General features: G+C 35.8%; 1 protein-coding gene across 15 annotated transcripts in view; it reads right to left on the bottom strand.

The window, feature by feature from the left end:
• The window catches only part of LOC127879225 (focadhesin-like), a 444,547-nt gene that overhangs the window by 196,448 nt on the left and 223,406 nt on the right, over positions 1-24,693 (bottom strand). For all 15 annotated transcript variants that reach the window (XM_052425945.1, XM_052425946.1, XM_052425939.1 and 12 more), the window contains one exon: positions 15,275-15,379. In XM_052425945.1, the coding sequence (XP_052281905.1) occupies positions 15,275-15,379 (105 nt within the window). The remainder of the gene's footprint in view (positions 1-15,274; positions 15,380-24,693) is intronic.

The raw sequence follows: 24,693 nt of genomic DNA on the forward strand, positions 1-24,693 counted from the left end.
TATTTTTACAGTACATGAAGCATGTGATTAATATCATAGTTATGCAATATAATCTAGCTTTTTGAGCACTCTGACACCAACTGAAATGACTTCCTAAAGCAAAGCATCTGCCAATGACTTATATAGATAAATTTCCCAGGGGCTTGAAATTATTTACCATGACTATCAGTTCACAGTCTGGTTGGAATCTGTTGATCATGTTCAGTCTGATGGAAAAATAAATAATTAGATTGGCCATGATATTTCCGTTGGGTCCCATCATTATGTATTTATATGTCCTTTGCACAAATACATAAATTATTAATCCATTTAGCTGTAAAATTGAAGACAACTTATGACCAGACAGTGCACTTGAAATACCACGAGCATTGCATTGACCTAAATCAGTGCAAAATGTAAACATTCTTCTAATATAATGTAAGTGGGTGTCATGTGTGAGACTGCTGTAACTGCTGCTGCAGAATCTTGTTCCTTTATTGTATACAGTGAGCACACCCTCATTTCTAGCATCAGTAGTGCATAGTTTATAACAAAAAATTATGTGAAGCTGGCGTAAAACATCAAACTTGGAACAGCACTCTTGATAAAGGGCTTATTTGCGTAAATACACAAAGTAAGTTATATAAATATTCATTGAAAATATTATGTGTGTGTGTATCAAGTACCCTTCAAAAATGTTGATTACACATTATTTTATTTTTTGCCAGGCACCATTTCAAAAGAATTAGTGGATTTTAACCGCTTAACAAGAGAATGAACTGTAACTTGTTGGAATTAAAACTGGTTCGCTATAATAATGCATAAATTTGAGGTATTTGCTGATCACACAATCCATTTATATTTTTTGTGCGCTAAAAATGGCATCTGCTCGTGTTGGGCAACTGTTGAAAAAGACATTGACGCAAAACAGCAATATTTATAAGTACTTCAGAAAGGACAGTGTGGCGCAGTTCGATGTACAAAAACATTGTGCTGTTTCAATATTGAACTCTGTTTTAGAGGATGTAACTAAAAACCATCTGTAGAGTGTGAACACAGCTTTAGTTTCCAGAATAGGCTGAAAAGCAAGGGTAGAGCATAACTTAACAAAGAGAAGGTGGATGTCCTCATTATAATTGCATGCTTGTGCAAGAGCTTTGAGTGTTTGATCCCACCAGGGCAATACATGTGTGACAGCAAATGAAACAAGAGCATCGCATAACAGGCGCAAACGCTCGGCTGCAGCTGCAGTTTTGAATAAATGAAAGATAATTCTTTTTTATTTCACAGTGACCTTGACCTTTGACCTAGTGTCCCAAAAATAGGTGTGGCATGTAGAACTGAAGAAGCACTTTGATTTAAGAGCAAAATGTCAAGGTTTTAGTATGACGCTGAAGATTGATGGCAGACAGCGGACTACACAACAAGCTGGCTATGACAATACCTCGGGGTTTTCTCCGAAAACAGCCAAGCTAAAAAAGAAGAAAAAACAGACTGATGACTGACTTTAAGCCAAGAAAACAAGAAACCGTCGAAGACAGGTGATGCTCCCCACAGTTTTTTTTTCACAATATTGCACTATATATTCAGATAAAAGGAAACGTCTTGAGGGCACAGTAGTCTCGGGGACAAAAAAAAAATTATAGAAAATTTCAAAAGGCCATAACTCTGTAAAAAAGCATCCGACCAGAACCGGCTGATAATATGCACATCTCCTCTTGGTAGTGAAGCTTCCCATAAAGTTCCATTGAATTCCGGTTATTAGTTGCTGAGAAATAGCCTGGACAAGAATTGCACAATATGTACAATTAATGGAAAATTAAACAAGAGGGCCAAGATGGCCCTAGTTCGCTCACCTGAGAGGAGTTGGTTCATTCAATCTTTACCCAATGTCAAACTTGACCTAGATATTGTCCAGACAAACATCCTGGTCAAGTTTCATCATTATTTCATCTGCAAGTCATGATCAATTTACCTATGAAGTTTCATGATCCTAGGCATAAGCATTCTTGAGTTATCATCCGGAAACCATTTTTCTAAGTTGAGTCACCGTGACCTTGACAGCCATTGTGTGAATATGTTTTTTGGCACTGTGACCTTGACCTTTGACCTAGTGACCTGATAATCAATAGGGGTCATCTGCGAGTCATGATCAATATACCTATGAAGTTTCATGAACCAAGGCATAAGCATTCTTGAGTTATCATTCAGAAACCATTTTACTATTTCAGGTCACCGTGACCTTGGCCTTTGACCTAGTGACCTGAAAATTAATAGGAGTCATCTGCGAGTCATGATCAATGTACCTATGAAGTTTCATGATCCTAGGCATAAGCGTTCTTGAGTTATCATCCAGAAACCATTTAACTATTTCAGGTCAGTGACCTTGACCTTTGACCTAGTGACCTGAAAATCAATAGGGGTCATCTTCGAGTCATGATCAATGTACCTATGAAGTTTCATGATCCTAGGCATAAGCGTTCTTGAGGTATCATCTGGAAACCATTTTACTATTTCGGGTCACCATGACCTTGATCTTTGACCTAGTGACCTGAAAATCAATAGGGGTCATCTACGAGTCATGATCAATGTACCTATTAAGTTTCATGATCCTAGGCCTAAGCCTTCTTCAGTTATCATCCGGAAACCATTTTACAATTTCTGGTCATCGTGACCTTGACCTTTGACCTAGTGACCTGAAAATCAGTAGGGGTTATCTGCGAGTCATGATCAATGTATCTATTAAGTTTCATGATCCTAGACATAAGCGTTCTTGAGTTATCATCCGGAAACCATTTCACTGCTTTGGGTCACCGTGACCTTGACCTTTGAACTAGTGACCTGAAAATCAATAGGGGTCATCTGCGAGTCATGATCAATGTATCTATGAAGTTTCATGATCCTAGGCATAAGTGTTCTTGAGTTATCATCCGGAAACCATATAACTATTTCGGGTCATCGTGACCTTGACCTTTGACCTTGTGACCTGAAAATCACTAGGGGTCATCTGCGAGTCATGATCAATGTACCTATGAAGTTTCATGATCCTTGGCATATGTGCTCTTGAGTTATCATCTGGAAACCATCTGGTGGACGGACGGACCTACATGAGCAAAACAATATACCCCCTCTTCTTCGAAAGGGGGGGGGGGGGGCATAGTGAGAAAACTGCCCCCCTCCCAGCAGCCATGTTATTCAACTGACCAGAATCATTTTTTAACTCAACTCCCGTATCAAGGAAACCAATGTTCTGAGCAAATTTCATGAAAATCGGGCCAAAAATGTGACTTCTACTGTGTTCACATGTTTTCACTATATACATATAGAGAAAAATGCCCCGCCGACTGGCAGCCATGTTTTTTCACCGATCCCGACAATTTTCAATTTCCTCTGTGATATTAATAAAACCAATGTTTTGACCAACTGTCATGATGACTGGGCAAAAATTGTGACTTCTAGAGTGTTTACAAGGTTTCTCTGTAGCTAAATAGGGAAAACTGCCACTATATACATATAGAGAAAAATGCCCCGCCCCCTGGCGGCCATGTTTTTTAACCGATCTCGAACATTTTCGAACTTGTCCGAGACATCAATTGAACCAATGTTTTGACCAACTTTCATGATGATTGGGCAAAAATTGTGACTTCTAGAGTGTTTACAAGGTTTCTCTATAGCCAAATAAGGAAAGCTGCCCCGCCCACTGGCAGCCATGTTTTTCTACAGATCAGTTCCACTTTTGAACTCAACCAAGATATCATTAAGACAAACATTTTGACAAAGTGACATGAAGATTGGGCATAAAATGTGACTTTACAGTGTTTACAAGGTTTTTCTTTTTTTTTGACCTAGTGACCTAGTTTTTGACCCGGCACAACCCAGTTTCCAACTCGGCCGAGATTTCATTGGGACAAAGCTTCTTACCAAGTTTTATGAAGATTGGACAAGAAATGTAGCCTCTAGAGTGTTACGAGCAAATGTTAACGGACGGACGGACATTCGACAGACAAAGACCGGTCACAATAATTCACCTGAGCAATCAGGTGAGCTAAAAAAAATTCAAAAGGCCATAACTCTGTGAAAAATCATCCGACCAAAACCCGCTGATTATATGCACATCTCCTCTTGGTAGTGAAGCGTCCCATAAAGTTTCATTGAATTGCGGTCATTAGTTGCTGAGAAAAAGCCCAGACAAAAATTGTGCACGGACGGACGGACGCACACACGGACGGAAGAAGCGACTGCTTATATATGCTACCCCCAAAATAAATTTTGGGTGAGCATAAAAATCAATGATTAGTTAAACTTCAATGTTAACAGGGGTCAATAAAAGTATGGATAAATAATTATAATCTTTCTTTGAGTCGCAAACCTCCCTATCGATTCTTCCTAAAGAGTACTAATACTCCTTTTCTCCGTTACTCCTTTTTCTTCAGTTTTGAGTAATACTGTTACTTATTTCATGAAACCTTATCAAGAGTGCTGACTTGGAATAAACAGTGTATTCGGTTTTACATGACAAAAATACCAAACATATGTCAAAAAGACATTTGCACATACTATAATTGAATCATTTAAATTGATTTTAGCACAAGACTATAATGGGTGTTTGGTTATGAAAAAAAATGTTTAAAAAAATGATGCCATGTTGATAGGAGCATAAAGACAGTTTAAAAATAAAATTAAATTGTATAAAACTAATTCACTTTTAAAGGGGCCTTTTCACAGATTTTGGCATATTTTGAAGTTTGTCATTAAATGCTTTATATTGATAAATGTAAACATTGGATCTTAAAAGCTCCAGTAAAAAGTCAATAATAAATTAAAACAAGGAAAAAAAAGTAGCCGGTACCAGGGCTCGAACCAGTGACCCCCGGAGTCCTGGAGTTAGTCTGAAGTAAAAACGCATTAGCCCTCTCGGCTATTCCGCCGAGCATACACAGCAATGGTATTTTATACCTTATATAAGTAATCTTCGTAGTTTCGTAAATTTAAACGACAAAAACAGAACTCTCCAAATTATTCAATCGTTTCGCGTTGCAACGCTTTATAATTTTTAGGTTTTCAAATCGTCAAAAGATACATATAATGGCTATATTGGACTATGGTAAATGTTCAGTAATACAGTTTCCTTACAAATATCATAACTAAAACGAAAATTTGCGAATCTGAAACAACTTTTTTCAATTTTGTCAATTTACCAAACCGTGAAAAGATCCCTTTAATGAGAGCCATTGAAAAGTGCTAAGTAAAACTGAAATTACAAACAAACCATCTAGTCCTGTAATATATGATATAAAACACTTGTCAGACAGGGAATACCAGGAACTTGAGATGCTTCTGTTATAATTGGGGATAATCACAGTGCATCACCCAAAGGCAAATCCCTCCATCACGCGAGACAGTAATTAGCCATATGTACCACTATGATGTAGTATAATTACCCGGAGATTAAGTTTATATAGAAACAAAATAACTTGGTAATCAAAGTTAAATATACTATACTGGATTTACCACCACAAGTGTGTGGTATTTTTATCACTACTACATGTAAGCATAACTGAATTATTTAATACTTTCTAACTCAAATACCTTGGCTCACACTCTAACTCAAATACCTTGGCTCACACTATATGAAATCTTTGGATCATCAGTTGATGTGCAAGTTGCTATGTTTGTTTAAATTAAATATCATTACTCATAGTTATCCCTTTAAATTAATTAACAGTTGTATAAATAAATAGATCATTGCAAGAGGCAGTCATTTAAGGGTGCAAATAAAAGGACCACACCGATGTGATCCGCTATCATATTGAGAAATGGAATATCCATATGCGTCATAGTGTCAAAAGTTGCTGTAAAGTTATTTCACCACAAGTTTTTCATTCTAGTTTGTCTGGACAGATAATGACTACAGTCAACTAATTGGTATTAGACAATGTTCTCATTGCAATTGCTTATTGCTTTACTTTACTATTGAAATTCAATAAAATTCATATATGGTTAATTGCATAAATAAATAAAGTGTCTTGACATGCAGAGAAATAATGAGGATTTTATTGTATTTACTCATGTAACACAAACATGGCATTGACTATAAAATTTCAAAAATTAAACGCAAAATATCATGCATATATTAGATATGTTACATACAATAAAATACTTCATTTAGCTGCATTTTTCTAACAAAAAACATTTAAAACAAGAGATGTGTTTGTCAGAAACACAATGCCCCCTACTGCGCCGCTTTGATACATGTTTTTTTACCTTTGATCTCGAAGGATGACCTTGACCTTTTACCATTCAAAATGTGCAGCTCCATGAGATACACGTGCATGCCAAATATCAAGTTGCTATATAAAAGGACATAGAAGTTATGAGCATTTTTCAAAACCTAAATGCGAAACCTAAATGCAAAGTGTGACAGAAGGACAGACGGACGGACGGTCCGATCACTATATGCCCTCCTTCCGGGCATAAAAATACTCTTGGTCATTTCTAGGCTTGTCACATTAATAAGACTCAAACTTCTGCACCATTTTGTCAGCTCTGTTCCAGGGCATATAATGTAAGAATGTGTTGATCACTTGGTTTGACAAGTGTCGTGCACATAAACACTTAATGGTGATGACATATTTCAAGTCTAAATTAAATGAGTTGTGAAATTGAAGGTAGTTGGCTCCACAAACGTATACAGACAAACAGACAGATGGTTTGACAAACTTATACAGACAAACAGACAGATGGTTTGACAAACTTGCACAGTTAGAAGAATAGTCCCAGAAATCAAAAAACAAATTTTGAGAGATTTCATAACACATGGCAAACATTGTGACATAATTTTGACTAATATTAACAACAATCTACTTGAACTTCATCTATCGGCCTCAAAGGTTATTCGGCCCCAAAGGTTATTCTTAGTAAGCTACCAATACACAAAATGCGTCAGTGCCATGCCTCCACTTATTCTTAAGTTATTCAGAAAAAAAAGTTTAGTTTTAGTAACAGTGACATTGACTGAACATCCATGTTCTAAATGCAATCGCAAGCTCCTCTCCACTAATGCTTGCTATTCAAATTTTAATCAAGATTGGCAAAATAAAAGTTCAGTTATTGACTGGAAATCACCTAGAACACTGCCTCCAGCCTGCCTGCCTGGTGTATGCAAATCTGATAACCAGGCTTTTAAACTTGTTTTAAAAGAACATTACAAAATCCACTAAGACTAACAGAACAAGGGCTGTTTGTAAAACATGCATGCCCCCCATATGGGCTGTCCGTTGTAGTGGCAGCCATTGTGTGAATATGTTTTTTGTCACTGTGACCTAAACCTTTGACCTAGTTACCTGAAAATCAATAGGGGTCATCTGCGAGTCATGATCAATGTACCTATGAAGTGTCATGATCCTAGGCAAAAGGTTCTTGAGTTATCATCCGAAAACCATTTTACTATTTCGGGTCACCGTGACCTTGACCTTTGACCTAGTGACCTCAAAATCAATAGGGGTCATCTGCGAGTCATGATCAATCTACCTATGAAGTTTCATGATCCTAGGAGTATGCGTTCTTGAGTTATCATCCGAAAATCATTATACTATTTCGGGTCACCGTGACCTTGACCTTTGACCTAGTGACCTCAAAATCAATAGGGGTCATCTGCGAATCATGATCTATCTAACAATGAAGTTTCATGATCCTAGGTGTATGGGTTCTTGAGTTATCATCCGAAAAACCATTTTACTATTTTGGGTCACCGTGACCTTGACCTTTGACCTAGTGACCTCAAAATCAATAGAGCCCTTCTCGAAAAAGTGCATTTAATGCGCATGTTATTGGCACCATATTTTTTGCTTAACAAGTGCATTTTATTCTGTTAAAAAAACACTTTTTACTAGTGTGTTTATACATTTATGTGTATTTTTTTTTCCACGAAATAATACACTTAAGTGCGTTTATTATGATAATAAGTGCGCTTAAGTTTATTTTTAAGTGCATTTATACACTTGAGTGTATTTTAAGACATACAAATAATACTCTTCATGGTCAAAGTAAATTTTTTAAAGCGCATTAATACACTTGAGTGCATTTCCAGTCATTCAAATAATACACATTACAGAATTAAAAGCAAATTATTTAAGCGCATTTATACACTTGAGTGCATTTCCAGTCATACAAATAATAAACTTATCAGTAACTAAAGTAATCTTTCAAGTGCATCAATACACTTGAGTGTATTTTAACTCATACAAATAATACACTTCATGGAGTATTCAAAGTGAATTTTTTAAGCGCATTAATACACTTAAGTGCATTTCCAGACTTACAAATAAAACACTTCATTGAGTATTCAAAGTGAATTTTTGTAAGCGCATTAATACACTTGAGTGCATTTCCATTGATACAAATAATACACCTTACAAAATTGAAAGTGAATATTTTTAAGCGCATTAATACACTTGAGTGCATTCCCGGTCATACAAATAATACACCTTACAGTATTAAAAGTGAATTTTTAAGCGCATTAACACACTTGAGTGCATTTTCAGTCATACAAATGATACACTTTTTGAAGTGTTGGAAGTGAATTTTTTAAGCGCATTATACGCTCAAGTGTACTTTTCATCACTTCAAATTAATATGCTTAAAAATTAACCAAATTAAAAAAAAAATCCCAGCATTTTGAAGTCAGCATTCATTCTTTAAATGAAAGGTTAGTGTAAACACATACATAAAAAACAAAAAGTACAATTCAATAGATAAATACACACTTTTATTAGAATGTTAAACCTTAAAAAACAAAAACAAATGTTACTTATCTGCATAACAGAGAGGATTCAAACGAGCTATTGCCTATCTGGAATTAACAATTGAAAATATCGAGCTCATATCAGTGATTTTTCTCCCCTCTGATTACCAGTAACTGATTAACAGCCAAATACAGGTGGTTTCCGCTTCAACAATATTAAAGTTTTCCCCTCCTTAGGCTGAAATGTTTTCCCTATCATTTACTAGATTTTTATATATTACATTAATTCCAAATCCCTTTTTAATATGGACAAAAGCAGCACATTTAATTCAATCATATTCTGGATCCTAATATATGATAAATGAACAGTATTCATGAAATTTATATAAATCTATACCTTATTTTTAAGATCTTCCTTTTTTTGTTCATTATTGCGCTAAAACATGCCCTTCTGAGAGCCAGTACGTACAGGTTGTTTTGAATTTCCAAAGAAAATCATTGCATACATGCTGACAATATTTAGCAGCTTAGACCCTGTCACTATATTTGTTGTTATACACTCTTCCTTACAAAGAATGCATTCATAAACAGCCCTTTATAGAGCACTTCACCAGCTGATCAGGTCTGAATACTACTGTCATGGTCTGCGAGGCACTTCTCATGCATGATCTCATTGAGATCAGGTCCTGAAAGATATTTTATAACGTAAGTGTTAAATATTGCTGTTATGGTAATCTTGTTCAACAGTTGCTATAAATATCATAAATTTAAACAAGGGCTGTTTGTAAAACATGCATGCCCCCCATATGGGCTGTCCGTTGTAGTGGCAGCCATTGTGTGAATACGATTTTTTTCACTGTGACCTTGACCTTTGACCTAGTGACCTGAAAATCAATAGGGGTCATCTGCGGGTCACGATCAATGTACCTATGAAGTGTCATGATCCTAGGCAAAAGCGTTCTAGAGTTATCATCCGAAAATCATTTTACTATTTCGGGTCACCGTGACCTTAACCTTGTGACCTCAAAATCAATAGGGGTCATCTGCAAGTCATGATCAATCTACCTATGAAGTTTCATGATCCTAGGCGTATGCGTTCTTGAGTTATCATCCGAAAACCATTTTACTATTTCGGGTCACAGTAACCTTGACCTTTGACCTAGTGACTTTAAAATCAATAGAGGTCATCTGCGAGTCATGATCAATCTACCCATGAAGTTTCATGATCCTAGGCGTATGCGTTCTTGAGTTATCATCCGGAAACCATTTTACTATTTCGGGTCACCGTGACCTTGACCTTTGACCCAGTGACCTCAAAATCAGTAGGGGTCATCTGCAAGTCATGATCAATCTACCCATGAAGTTTCATGATCCTAGGCGTATGCCTTCTTGAGTAATCATTCAAAAACTATTTTACTATTTCAGGTCACCGTGACCTTGACCTTTGACCTAGTGACCTCAAAATCAATAGGGGTCATCTGCGAGTCATGATCAATGTACCTATGAAGTTTCATGATCCTAGGCCCAAGCGTTCTTGAGTTATCGTCTGACAACCACCTGGTGGACGGACCAACAGTTCGACCGACATGAGCAAAGCAATATACCCCCTCTTCTTCGAAGGGGGGCATAATAAAAACAAGTTTGTTGGCTTGTTGTTTTTGTTTGTTTATTTTTGCAATTTTAATCTGGTGATCACATGTGACTTAACGCTTTTCATAAATAATTTAAAGAAATTATGTTTGATAGAAAATACTGTTAATAAATGTACTAATATATGTGGTCTCCTTTGGCTGTCTGGACTGGGCGGAAGTGTGACGTCTTTGAATTGCAATAACCTTTATTATATAGTTTTACCTCTCAACAAATCCATCTTTTCTTGGTCAAGGACAAGCTACAGGGCACGGTTTCCCACTCCTGTTCCCCTCAAGTTGGCCTGTGCAGGGTAAAACCTGGTATACATGTCCATACATCAGGTAGTCCCCTTTTTGCTCCCTTTTTTGGCAGGCGATGATGCACATTCTGTCCAATGGATCTTCCGATCAATGTAAATTTCACCTTGGGGTTTAACCTTCAAATATAAAATATAAAAGTTCTTATTAAATATGGGGGAAAGAAATCTGTTCATTAATGACAAGAAATAGGTATAAATAAATTTTAATTTGACAATAACCATAAAATACAGCCATAATAATTAAAATGGTGTTTTTTTCCTTAAAATTGCATTACATTTACTCATCCAGTTACATTTCCCAGTGACAATACATAAATATGATAATGATCATAATTAATTTAATTAAAAAGAGATGCAGAAATGAAAATACAAACCTGTTACAGCTGTTCTTCAGTATTCCAAAAAAAAAACGGCAGTTGTTGATCACTTTAACCACCCACTTTGAATCTTTTTTGCAACAAACTTATTGTTGATTTACACATTGTAGTAAATACACATTGTTTTCATCACACAATAGTTCATGTGCTGAAAGAATTCAAGACATTTGACACTAGAATTAATGTTGCTGAATTATACCTAAAAATTTAGCTCAATTTAAGTTGCTGAAACCAAATTGTTTACAAAAAATAACTTCCAGTGCTCCAAATAACTTGCTGTGCTCCAACCAATCAAAAGTGGTTTGTTTTCAAATAGATTGTGCCAGAACCAATCAAAATTCTATAAATACCCCTTTGTTTTGGCTAGATGGAGCACTGATAGGGATTAGTGTTTATGATGCTAATTGATCTCTTATCTGATCCTGATCTTATCTGATATTTATTGAATAATACACAGCACACTTAGCATATTATATTTAATTGTGAGTATTTCAATATAACATACTGAATGGTGTTAGGAAATAAATATAATATTATAAATATTATTTAAATTGTCTTTTAAAATGTATGTTATTAGTCAATGTGGTAGACATTAATTGAATTGAGGTTAAATATCAGTGTAAGAAAGTTCAAATACTTGTTTTTTATGTTGTGGAGATATAATTGATTCTGGCAAGCCCACATAATTTTTTTAACACTTTCAATATTTTTAATTATTTACCCACAGCCTGATTTAGTTGTACTTTTCCCTTTAAAAGCTGCTCTCAGGCCCGTACCCAGGCCATGGGCCCAGGGGCCCGGGCCCCCCCCAGCTGGCTGTCGAACTATAATTTTTTTTTAATAATCGGCACACTGCAATTTGTTCTCTCGTGCAAGGGCCCACAGTACACTTTCCCTCAAAACAAAAGAGCAGCTATGTTTTATTGTCCCTGATTAATAAGGGGATTAACGTTCGCCAATCGAGATAAGCCTCTAGGCAATGTTTTTTAATCGCCTTGTACACACATCCCCGATCAGTCCCCCATTGTTATCATGAATGCTTCATCTATCGATGGTTGATGTCATGTATTTTGATACGTGCAGCGAATGGAAGCAACTGCTACAGGAGTTCGTAGACTATGGTCTGATAATTGCCGACGCAAGTTTTTTTTTCCTTCTTTGAGAAGGCCCTCGACGTATTTTTCCCTTCTAAAAGTTTAATTGTTTTTTTTGAAACCTTTTATTGGGAATTTTTAGGTCCCAATATATACTTTTTGCCTTGAGAATAGGGCCCTGAATTTGAACCGGAACAAAAACACTGACAAAGGTATTAAAACTGAGTATTTATAATTTTTGAAAGGAAATCACTGAAAAAGACTACGATGAGATAGTTAATATGTTTGTTTAAAAGAAAAACAGATTCATAAATTTGCCGAGCAACAGATAAGAATTTGGCAGAATTCAGTATTTAAACATACATGCCATAATTTTTCAAACCAATTCCGGGACATTAAGTTAAATTGTCCGGGACTTTTGCCGATTTTCCGAGACATGTATAAAATATAGCGATATTTATAGACATATGCATTTTTGGTACGTTTTTTTTGTTTCGCATCGTTAATTGCAAAAGTTCGAAAGCCAATCCGAAATACACTTGATCTATAAACGTCAAATTAGGCCCCCGTCAAATTAAACATTACTACTTCCGTTACTAGATACAAGCCACGTGTTTTCAGTGTAAGTGTTCTAAACATAGATGGTGACGTCACTGCGTTATTGTTATTAAGACCGGTGTGTAACGCGTAGTTGTTGATACGCCTTTATTCATTTATAACATTTATATAATAAAAAATACAACAATACAGTACCGTTAGATCGTCAACTCAAATCAATTCACAATGCATACAACCAATCACAATAAAACAAATACAACAAAACAGTACCGGTAGATCGTCAACTTAAAATCCGGACAGTCACACATTAGTTACACACTTGTTTCGCTGCTACACACGCTTAGGCAGCGGGAAATAATGACGAAGTAGATTAAAGTCAATTAACAACCACATTAAACAATGCCGCCTTTTCGGTTTGACCGCGAACGTGAGACAATCGATATGATAACAGGACCCCTGTTAATTGATGGATTTTGACACGTAGCGTAGTCTGCCTATTCGGGTAGGCATTGTTATGGAGACGCTGCAGATATACACAGATTCGAGGAAGTTAAGCCCAAGATTAGGTACATGTATATATGGATTTTGTAAATTCCGGGACATTTGACAGATTTCCGGGACAGCGGGACAAGTTCTTTATTTCCGGGACTGTCCCGGACAATCCGGGACGTATGGCATGTATGATTTAAAATAATTGAGTACCGAGAATTGAGTAATATCAACCTATCAATGGCTCATTGGTAAAAAAATGAAAATTGAAACAACAAATCGATCTCATTATATAAGTTAACCTGATCCAGTGTAGAAAAATATTGTATAATTAAATTATCTCTTTCGCGAATTTTTTTTCCTAAAAAATGGCAAGGTCTTTCCCCAAAAATCAGATTTAAAAAACCCTGTGACATTATTGATTTATGAAAAAATGGTGGAAGCAATACGAGAGTCTATGTGGATAATCGTCAGTTTAAACCTGTAAGTTTCGGAAATCTAAAGCTTTTAATATTGTTGTGAATTCACACCAATGTTTAAAGCTTAAGACTTCCGAAATGTGCTGATTTACTTGTTATATTCCATTAATTCATATCACAAAATACGTTTTTTATAAGCATTAAAATTTACCTTGCAAAGTGCCAAATTAAAAAAAGTACATATATAGGGAGGGGGGACCCCTCCCAAACCCTCCCCGGTTGGGCCCCCCCAGTAAAAAAATCCTGGGTACGGCCCTGGCTCTACTGATTCACATATTTTATGAGCAGATAAATTGCAATAATAAGACCATAAACATTATGTGAAGATAAAAAAGAATTCAGTACAATCCTCCTATTAAACACTATATCTCTGTCCTTTAACTTCAGTTATTTGCTAGTGTTGCTCTTTTTTATGAAGATGCACTAAAACTACACTTGTAAAGAAAGAATATTTTTTTTGCAAATCAGAAGATACACTAATATGCACAAAAAATGCACTTCATTAAAAAAATGCACATATTGCATCAAAAGATGCACTTTGTCTACAGAAGATACACTTAAAGTACAGTAAAATACACTTAAAGATAATGAAAATACAGAAAAAATGCACTTTAGTGCACTTAATTATGAAAAAAATGCAGAAAAAATACACTTTTCGGTAAAAATGCAGAAAAAATACACCTTTTAAAGCGTATTTTGTTAAAAAGTGTATTTTATTTTGAGAAGGGAGGTCATGACTGCAAGTCATGATCTATCTAACAATGAAATTTCATGATCCTAGGCGTATGCGTTCTTGAGTTATCATCCGGAAACCATTTTACTATTTCGGGTCACCGTGACCTTGACCTTTGACCTCAAAATCAATAGGGGTCATCTGCGCGTCATGATCAATCTACCTATGAAGTTTCATGATCCTAGGCATATGCGTTTTTGAGTTATCATCCAGAAACCATTTTACTATTTCGGGTCACCGTGACCTTGACCTTTGACCTAGTGAACTCAAAATCAATAGGGGACATCTGCGAGTCATGATCAATGTACCTATGAAGTTTCATGGTCCCTAAGGCCCAAGTGTTCTTGAGTTATCATCCAGAAACACCTGGTGGACGGACCAACAGACAGACCGACCGACATGTGCAAAGCAATATACCCCCTATTCTTCAAAGGGGGGCATAATAAATAAAAACAAAAGGTTTAAATGTCATATTCTCCAAAATATCCTTAGATTGAAAACTTCTTATAAATAACAATATTGAAACTGGAATATTTTATAAATATACTTTACTGTAGAACCTAACTTGCTATTACCATGTCTCCTTACCTCATCCTCAATAATTTTGAGTGAGACAAGCAATTGTGGTAGCCTGGTTATATAATCCATAGCTGGAGTATTTTTTCTTGATTCAAGGTTGATTGTTTATTCTCAAGGCCATGAATGGTCTGTGAATTGGGCAGATCGGATAACAATTCAATCTCACGACAATCTGACCATATAGAATGCCAATAGGATAATCATTATCTTAAAGCTAAATAAGGAGGCTACTGACAAAGGAAGCCTCTTTACAATCCAATTTGATCACTAAGCAAACTAATAAGACACTAACCGGCCATTGTTGTAGGAAAAAAGTCGTCCTACAAACTCCACAATGAGCATCCAGGATTCTGAGGGCCGATTGGTTACCATGGTGATGAACGGGTGCGGTGGATTCCTGGAATATAGTATATGTACATAATATTGTATCATTAATTGACAGCTTTTTTAGAATTTGCAACCTGTACTGTGTGCTGATTGTATTTGCAAACTGTGCAAGTCATATCAATTCTAAGTGCCTTCCACATTTTAAGACTGAGAGTGTTTAATAAATTCTGAGCACAACTTTGATTACAAAGTGTAGTTTGTATCCCTCCTAGCACTAAAAATTATTGACATATAAGGGATACTGGATTTTCTTCACAAAGAGAGTGCAATACTTAACCCAGGTGAACTAAATAGAGGATAATTGTTGGATTCGGTGGATTATCTATTTTAATTCCAAGTGATCATAGAAAATGATATTTTCACGAGTGGCGCATGATCACGAGTGAATTAAAATCGATATTCCACCGAATCCAACACATTTTCTTTTTATTTTATGCTTTTTTTTCACAGTATATATACATTGTTTAAGAGTTAAACTAAAGAATTTCGCTGGAATAATGACGTCATTTCGTCAAAAAAAATACGTCATTTCACAGTTTGAAACAGTGAAAATTATCAGTGAAAATTATCGATAATTTTCACTGATAATTTTCACTGTTTCAAACAGTGAAATTATCAGTTTTAATTCACTGTAATTTCTCTATAAACCACCGGAAAGCATCAAATAAATACCCGGTAATGCTCTAACCACATTAAGATAAGAATATTAGTGGATAATTGGATTAACATTTACAGTAGAGTTTGCGCTAATAACAGCTTTAGATGGTCTACTTGTTACACTGAAACCCAACGAAGAGTTTTTAGCTTATTTTGTGATATCCCTGTTATAAATTTGGCTTCTGACCTTGCTTTTTTGTTGTAAGCAGGTTTGAACCCAGCTCAGAGATGTCAATAGAACAAATTTCAATTTTCTGATCAAATTTCATACTGATTGGACAAAATCTGTGACTAATTAATTTTTAGCAAGACTTAACTAAAGAAATTTTGGGAAACATCATCACCGGCTAGTGGAAATGTGTTTCATTGGACCAAAAACATTTTCAAAATAGGCCAAGATATCATTGGAACAAATAAGCAAGTTTCAATTTCATTGGACAAAATAAGTATTAGATATTATTTTAAAGGTTTTGCAAGCCTTCCTTAGGATTTTCTTAAGGCACATGGGCATAAACCCACAGGCAATATTTTCCTTTTTTCCTTAATTTGATGTTTCCCTTAATTTAATTTCTAGATTGCTCTAAAGCTATAAAATTATGCAAAACAAGCAAAAACATTTTAAAATTGCAAATTCAGGCACAGAGGTACCCTATTTTGCAAAATCAGGCATAGACGTATCCCTGATAAGTAAATTCGGGCACATCAACAGAGCCACTTTGCTAAATTGCCAACATCAAAAGCCCGTTTTGCAGCCATAAAAGGAAAACTGCCCAGCCCCCTCTTGGACCACTTACCTTTTAAAAGCAAATACTGGCTTGTCGAAAAGGTATACTTAAATAACTTGACTCAGAGCCATAAGAATCATATATCAAGCATCAAGCATGAACTATTTGAAAAATTGTGAACACCTGTTACCCAAGGATTATTCCTGTGATGTTGTGAGAATCTGCCCAATGGTTAAGGAGTAGCTTTTGTTTGAATTTAAAGTTAACTGATCATGGATAAAGCAATACAGAACAAGATATGTGTTTGTCAGAACACTATGTCCCCTTTTGCGCCGCTTTGAAGCTATATATTTGACCTTTGACCTTGAAGGATGACCTTGATCTTGACCTTTCACAACTCAAAATGTGCAGCTCCATGAGATACACATGCATGCCAAATATCAAGTTGCTATCTTCAATATTGCAAAAGTTATTGCAAATGTTCAAGTTGGCGCAAACAAACAACCACACAAACAAACCAACAGACAGGGTAAAAACAATATGTCCCCCACTATAGTGGTGGGGGACATAAAAAAGACAATCACAACAGCTCACCCTGTTCACAACCTGACTGTTGGTGTGCACAGGACTTGTGAGGTGCCAAGATTCTATTAACATGATAGCTGTCTGCACCTGTTGGTATATTCAACATCTACATAAAAATGTAACTTGCATTTGAAAACACAATGCCCCCTACTGTGATTAAGTCTCACAGCAGCTATTGTAGAGAAAAGAAGGCCAATAAATTAGCCAAAAATCAACTGACTGGAACAAAACTCACACTTCCTCAGTAAGTCATGTAGGTAAACTTGTTAGCAAAAATCTGCTCAACATCTGAAAGCCTTGCGAAAAATCATCGGAAAACAGGTATTATAGAGTCCAAGGCCCATAACTTCGCCAAAGTGCAATAGACTGGAACAAATATCACACATCATCTGTAGGTCATGAAGGTAGACTCACATACCAAATATCAGCTTAATTTCTTGAAGCGTTACGTACAAAATCTTCGGAAAACGCTTACTAAAAAGAAAATGTCCAAGGCCCACTTAGTCAAAATCAATGGACCGGTACAAACTTCACATTGCATATGTATGTTTTATAGGTAAAATCACATACCAAAAATCAGCTCAATATCTGAAAGTGTTGCGCAAAAAATATCTGGAAAATAGTTATTAAAGAGAACGTTTGTAAGCCCATAACTTTGCCAAAAATCAGTGGACTGGAACGAATTTCACACTTCATCTGTAGGTCAAGTAGGTAAACTCTCATACCATCACCAGCTCTATATCTGAAAGCGCTGCGTAAAAAAACAACCTGCAAAACGGAATGCCGGATGGAGAGACAGATGGCTGGACCGACAGTGCAATTGCTGTATGCCATCCTACAAAAAAAAGAGGTGTAAAAAAGAGGCAAAAATACTCAGACATGACTTAAGTAAAAGTTTCCATTCATCAATGTAATTCAAGTGGTGTTAGGGACTTAAGTAAAAGTTTCCATTCATCAATGTAATTCAAGTGGTGTTAGGGACTTAAGTAAAAGTTTCCATTCATCAATGTAATTCAAGTGGTGTTAGGGACTTAAGTAAAAGTTTCCATTCATCAATGTAATTCAAGTGGTGTTAGGGACTTAAGTAAAAGTTTCCATTCATCAATGTAATTCAAGTGGTGTTAGGGACTTAAGTAAAAGTTTCCATTCATCAATGTAATTCAAGTGGTGTTAGGGACTTAAGTAAAAGTTTCCATTCATCAATGTAATTCAAGTGGTGTTAGGGACTTAAGTAAAAGTTTCCATTCATCAATGTAATTCAAGTGGTGTTAGGGACTTAAGTAAAAGTTTCCATTCATCAATGTAATTCAAGTGGTGTTAGGGACTTAAGTAAAAGTTTCCATTCATCAATGTAATTCAAGTGGTGTTAGGGACTTAAGTAAAAGTTTCCATTCATCAATGTAATTCAAGTGGTGTTAGGGACTTAAGTAAAAGTTTCCATTCATCAATGTAATTCAAGTGGTGTTAGGGACTTAAGTAAAAGTTTCCATTCATCAATGTAATTCAAGTGGTGTTAGGGACTTAAGTAAAAGTTTCCATTCATCAATGTAATTCAAGTGGTGTTAGGGATGAAAAAGCCTTCGTGTCTCATAAGTTGGATAGGAATCATAAGTAAGTTTCCAACGTAGTTGTTTGTTAACGATCGTGCAGGTTTAAATCAGAATCAACCTATAAGGTATTAAGGTGTTTTCCTCATTGCAAGAATGGACATGGAACAGCAATACAAACTCAGTAAAGATTGTGCAATGCACTGTTGCATCAGACCGATACTGTATTTGATGATAGCATTGCTGCATAATCACATGTTATGTGACTTGTCAGGGCATATTGATGCTGGATTATTATAATGCCCTATCCTATGGTTTACCAAACCACCTCATCATTTCAAAATACAACAATCCCACTCAGTACCAATCCCTTTGATACAATCATGTTGCTATTATAATATTGGTTACCAGTGCATTTATGAAATAAGTTCAAATTTCTAACTCAAACATACAAAGCCTTTTGAATAAATTGTATATGGGTGTGCTCTGTGAAAAGGGGGTTTAATGCATGAATGTAGTGTTGTCTGCACAAGCTAATCAGGGACAACGCTTTCCGCCTAAACTGGATTTTTGCAAAGAAGAGACTTTCTGTAAAGGTAAAATACCATAAAAGCGTAAAGTGTCGTCCCTGATTAGCATGTGTGGACTGCACAGGCTAATCTGGGACAACACTTTACGCAAATTCATTAAACCCCCTTTTCACAAAGCATGGCTCATGCAGAATTCAATTCTTATTTGTGCATCTAAGAGTGTGTCATTAGGCTTACAGGCCACCATATCAATTTAGTTAGGTTGACATTCCAAAAAAGTAGCGAGGATAACATTTAATTCCTATCATAAGACCTGTTAAGAACACTCATCCATCGTAAATCTCTTTGTTTAAGTCCATTCAGCACTGTAAAGGTTCTTTTATGTTCCCCTGAACAGATACCTGACCTTTCAGGGACGGTAACTTAATCAGTTATATCTGTTACCCTAGAGGCATGAATGATAATTCTATGAAAAGATCTTTATATACTGGAAATACTGTCCTCTTAATGCAATCATCTGATAAAGTGATTGTCCTTAAATTTCGTTAATGATTGTTAAAATCTACCCAAGAGTGAGTTTTTGATCCAGTTTTGACATTCAATTTATGTCAGCTTTTATAACTGAAGGCCAAATTCCTCAGTTCATTTAATGAAATAACAGTAGTTTCTTATGATAACTCATATTTTTACTTTGTTATTTGTGCCCAACATGTTTTTTTGCACTATATAACAAATTCAAAGACAATATTCACACATTGAAACCATGTAGATATAATTTCTATGTCATATACAGTAGCTGCTGAGGGTAATAAATCTGAACAAGAGATGTGTTCATCAGAAACACAATACCCCCCTATTGCGCCGCTTTGAAATATATATATTTTTTCGACCTTTGACCTTGAATGAGGACCTTGACCTTGAACTGCCACCACTCGAAAAGTGCAGCTTCATGAGATACACATGCATGCCAAATATCAAGTTTCTATCTTCAATAATGCAAAAGTTATGGCCAACGTTAAAGTTTTTTTTTTGGACGGACTGACATACACACATACTGACTGACGGACAATTCAACTGCTATATGCCACCCTACCGGGGTCATAAAATGTGTAACCGGCTGATTCAGAGCAACCATGCAAGAAAGTTTTTGCCACTAGCCATCCAGAAAAGTTGCATTATTTTCATGCTAAACGACCATGGGACCGTTTCAATAAACATCATAGTACACATTTACGATACAATACATTTTTCGAAGATACACAACCGCTCAAGTCCATATCAAATGATTACAAATTTTCAGTTCTTAATAAATTACATTGGCATCTCAAGCGTCGTATATATTTGACAAGCATGGCGAGCTAGTTAGTCTTCTTATTTAGATTACAAAATTCTCATCGTAAGTTAAAATTGTCCTACGATCATTTATGAAACGGCTCCCACGTTGGCATTGTTCTACGCTGAACTGTACCTTCCTGAGCAGTCAACAATCCAATAAATGTCAAGACTGACCAACCCTGGTTTGTAAATCTTACACCATAACTACTAACAGCCAACCACCTGCCAATGGTTCCAGTGTGTTGTTTATTGCTTGTGTCATTCAAGGCTAACATTACAAAGGAAGACAGAGCACTTGGCACAAAATCATTCATCATCATAAGTGACATTTGTGGGACAATAAAGTCTCAGTTTCACCCAGTTTAAAAAATAATATAATGCACAAAATAGTTTTCATCTATAGATGAATTTCAGTGGGAAAAAAAGGTAGCATTTCAAATTATCAAATATGAACATGTCATGTGTTTAGTGCCTTCATGTTATGACATCTACAACTATAGGCAAGTTGTATTTTTATTTAAGAGATGACAATAATGTAAGGGATATTGCTTTCTTATTGAAGGTAAAGTAATACCATAAATGTAATATTTACAGTTTTTTAATGGCTTAACATTTAATGACAGTTTCAGGCTAAAATAAATAGGTTTAAACTTAATGGCTCAAAGAGCAATTATCATGAAGACACATCAAATAAAGCCTATCATGTGGTAAGCATTTAAGTCCCAAACTGACATAGCATTGGCATTTAATACCTTTATTGTACCTTGAGCTTCCACCATATAGCTAAAGCATGTGTCTGTGTAACTCTGTATGATAGCATTCCTTCTGCATGTTCGCAAATCCATCCATGAAGAACAAAAAACATGCGCCTTATTTATGACCTTTCACATTAAAAAAAAATAAAAAAAAATGTAATTAATTAAAAAAAATTTAGAGGGGGGGGGGGTATCAAGTCACACAGTGATAGATTTCCTATTAAGCTTTGTCAAAATGTGAATGGTCTAAATACTAATATAAGAAAGTTTCAAAGTTTGACAGGCCAGCTAAATCAATTAAACAGCTTGAATGGAGATAGTCAAGGTGAAGGTCAATGTAAGGTATATCAGATGATGGGGCTTGAATGGGGATAGTCAAGGTGTAGGTCAAAGTAAGGTATATCAGATGATGGGGCTTGAATGGGGATAGTCAAGGTGAAGGTCAAAGTAAGGTATATCAGATGATGGGGCTTGAATGGGGATAGTCAAGGTGAAGGTCAAAGTAAGGTTTATCAGAAGATGGGGCTTGAATGTGGATAGTGAAATGTGTTTGTCGGAAACACTATGTCCCCTTCTGCGCCGCTTTGATTTTTTTTTTACCTTTGACCTTAAAGGATGACCTTGACCTTGACCTTTCACCACTCAAAATGTGCAGCTCCATGAGATACACATGCATGCCAAATATGAAGTTGCTATCTTCAATATTGCAAAAGTTATGGCAAAATGTTAAAGATTTTCATTTTTTTTACCTTTGACCTTGAAGGATGACCTTGATCTTGACCTTTCACCACTCAAAATGTGCAGCTCCATGAGATGCACATGCATGCCAAATATGATGTTGCTATCTTCAATATTGCAAAAGTAATGGCAAAATGTTAAAGATTTTCATTTTTTCTCAAATTCAAGGGGAGATAATTCTGGACTTATAACTCCGATATTGCTCATTTTCAATAGGGTTTGACTCATCATTCAGATAAAGACACTGTGAAAGTTGAGAAATGATTGGATGAAAACTGTGGACTTTATTGCGTAAACAAGCCTTATTTCACAATTTTCTCAAATTCAAGGGGAGATAATTCTGGACTTTTTACTCTGATGTAACCCATTTTCAATAGGGTTCGAGTCCTCATTAATATCAACACACTGAACAAGTTTGAAAAGAATCGGATGAAAAATGTGGACTTTATCGGATAAACAAGAGAAAGTCTAACACACACACACAAACAGACAGACAGACGGACACCATGCCATCCCATAAAATTGGAAATTAAATAGAGCATTCACAAATATAATACACCAATCTCACACATATATATTGCTGTAGGTTATCGATGAAACAGTTCCAAAGTACTCAAGGCAAATTTCAGGTACTTCATCAAGGTTATAAAGGTGGACAGTAATTAGTCCCTACAGATCTTCGACACTGCAGCTGTCTGAGTTTTATGTTCCTGTTTTTACTTCTCTGCAATCACAGTAGCCCTACAAGGCACATTATTTTCACTGAAGTGCAATGTGTCCTATTATGGTTTGAGTTGATTGCACATGGCCAGATTAATGTCCAAATCTCCAGAATATAAAGAACATTAAGGTGAACTTAACAAGAATTTGTATGTCCAATATGCCTCCAAAACATGGCTGTTCACAGACAAAGAAGTTGTCACCAACATACTCATCTTTTACAAATGTTTTTCATCTGGATTCCATGGAGTGCTTTTTTATGACAAAGGACCATTAAGAATCTGCCACAATGTTCTGCAAACAAAATTACTTCCGAAACAGTCACATTGATAAGATTAGGGCTTAAACTAGAATATGGTGAAACTTATGGAGCATCACCATTAACATGCTTAGTTGACCAATAATTGTGTGGAAACTAATTATCGTTTAAGGGGCAATAACTCCCTAAATAATCACCAGAGCAGAACAACATGGCAATATGCCCATTTTCACTCTGTAAGCATACTGCATATAAAGATTCATTTATCGTAAATACATGAATATAATATGCACTTTTTTACCTGCCGAATTTTTCTTCAAGTAGGGGGTGCGTATTATATAGGAATGTAGAGCAGAACAAAACTTAATCATTGTTATCCGCTGCGTGTCAGCTATTTTGAATTACACCATTACATCAAAGGGTGGCAATTGTGCTTACGATAAGTGTAATGGCTACATACATGGTAAATAAACCAACCATCGGTATTATAGATATATAATAATAATACTTATTATTTTATTATTATAATTATTATCGTTTTGAATATTGTCAAATGGAATTAAATGTTATAAAAAACAGCGTCTCTGTTTCTTTCTTTTGCAATTATGACTGCTTGATCCGGGTGTCAGCAGGTGGCCCGTGTGGTATCCGTAAAGGTGTTGAGAAGGGCCATCGTAAAACAATTAACGATAATACAAACAATAGACATAGATATTTATTATGCAACTGTCATAATAACGGCCCAATAACACATCGCGATAAATATACCGTGGTATTACTGTAAAACAGATGGTTTATAACGCCAAATTGATTTGTTATTGTCACAACACCAAAAATATATTGACAAAAATTTCAGAAATGACAGTGTCATGGCTTGTTTCGGACACTGAATGTTTTAGTGCGTAACTTACTTGGACTTTTAGATTTTTCCGATAAATTTGTACCAAACTTGGGGGTGCTTATTTTACACAAAAGCATATTATATTCGTGTTTTTACGGTAATTCGGATCTTTATTTTAGGTCATAAAAGAAAACATTTTAGTTTCAAATGTTTTTGACTTTGCATTTGCATCTTTAATTGAGCTATGTCAAGAGGCATGTTAATACCTCAGTGAACAGTCAATGTCAAAGTAAGGTATATCAGATGATGGGGCTTGAATGGGGATAGTCAAGGTGAAGGTCAAAGTAAGGTATATCAGATGATGGGGCTTGAATGGGGATAGTCAAGGTGAAGGTCAAAGTAAGGTTTATCAGATGATGGGGCTTGAATGGGGAAAGTCAATGTGAAGGTCAAAGTAAGGTATATCAGATTATGGGGATAGTTAAGGTGAAGGTCAAAGTAAGGTATATCAGATGATGAGGCTTGAATGGGGATAGCCAAGGTGAAGGTCAAAGTAAGGTATATCAGATGATGGGGATAGTTAAGGTGAAGGTCAAAGTAAGGTATATCAGATGATGGGGCTTGAATGTGGA

This window comes from Dreissena polymorpha, chromosome 4 (genome assembly GCF_020536995.1).
Source record: "Dreissena polymorpha isolate Duluth1 chromosome 4, UMN_Dpol_1.0, whole genome shotgun sequence".
NCBI classification, from domain to species: domain Eukaryota; kingdom Metazoa; phylum Mollusca; class Bivalvia; order Myida; family Dreissenidae; genus Dreissena; species Dreissena polymorpha.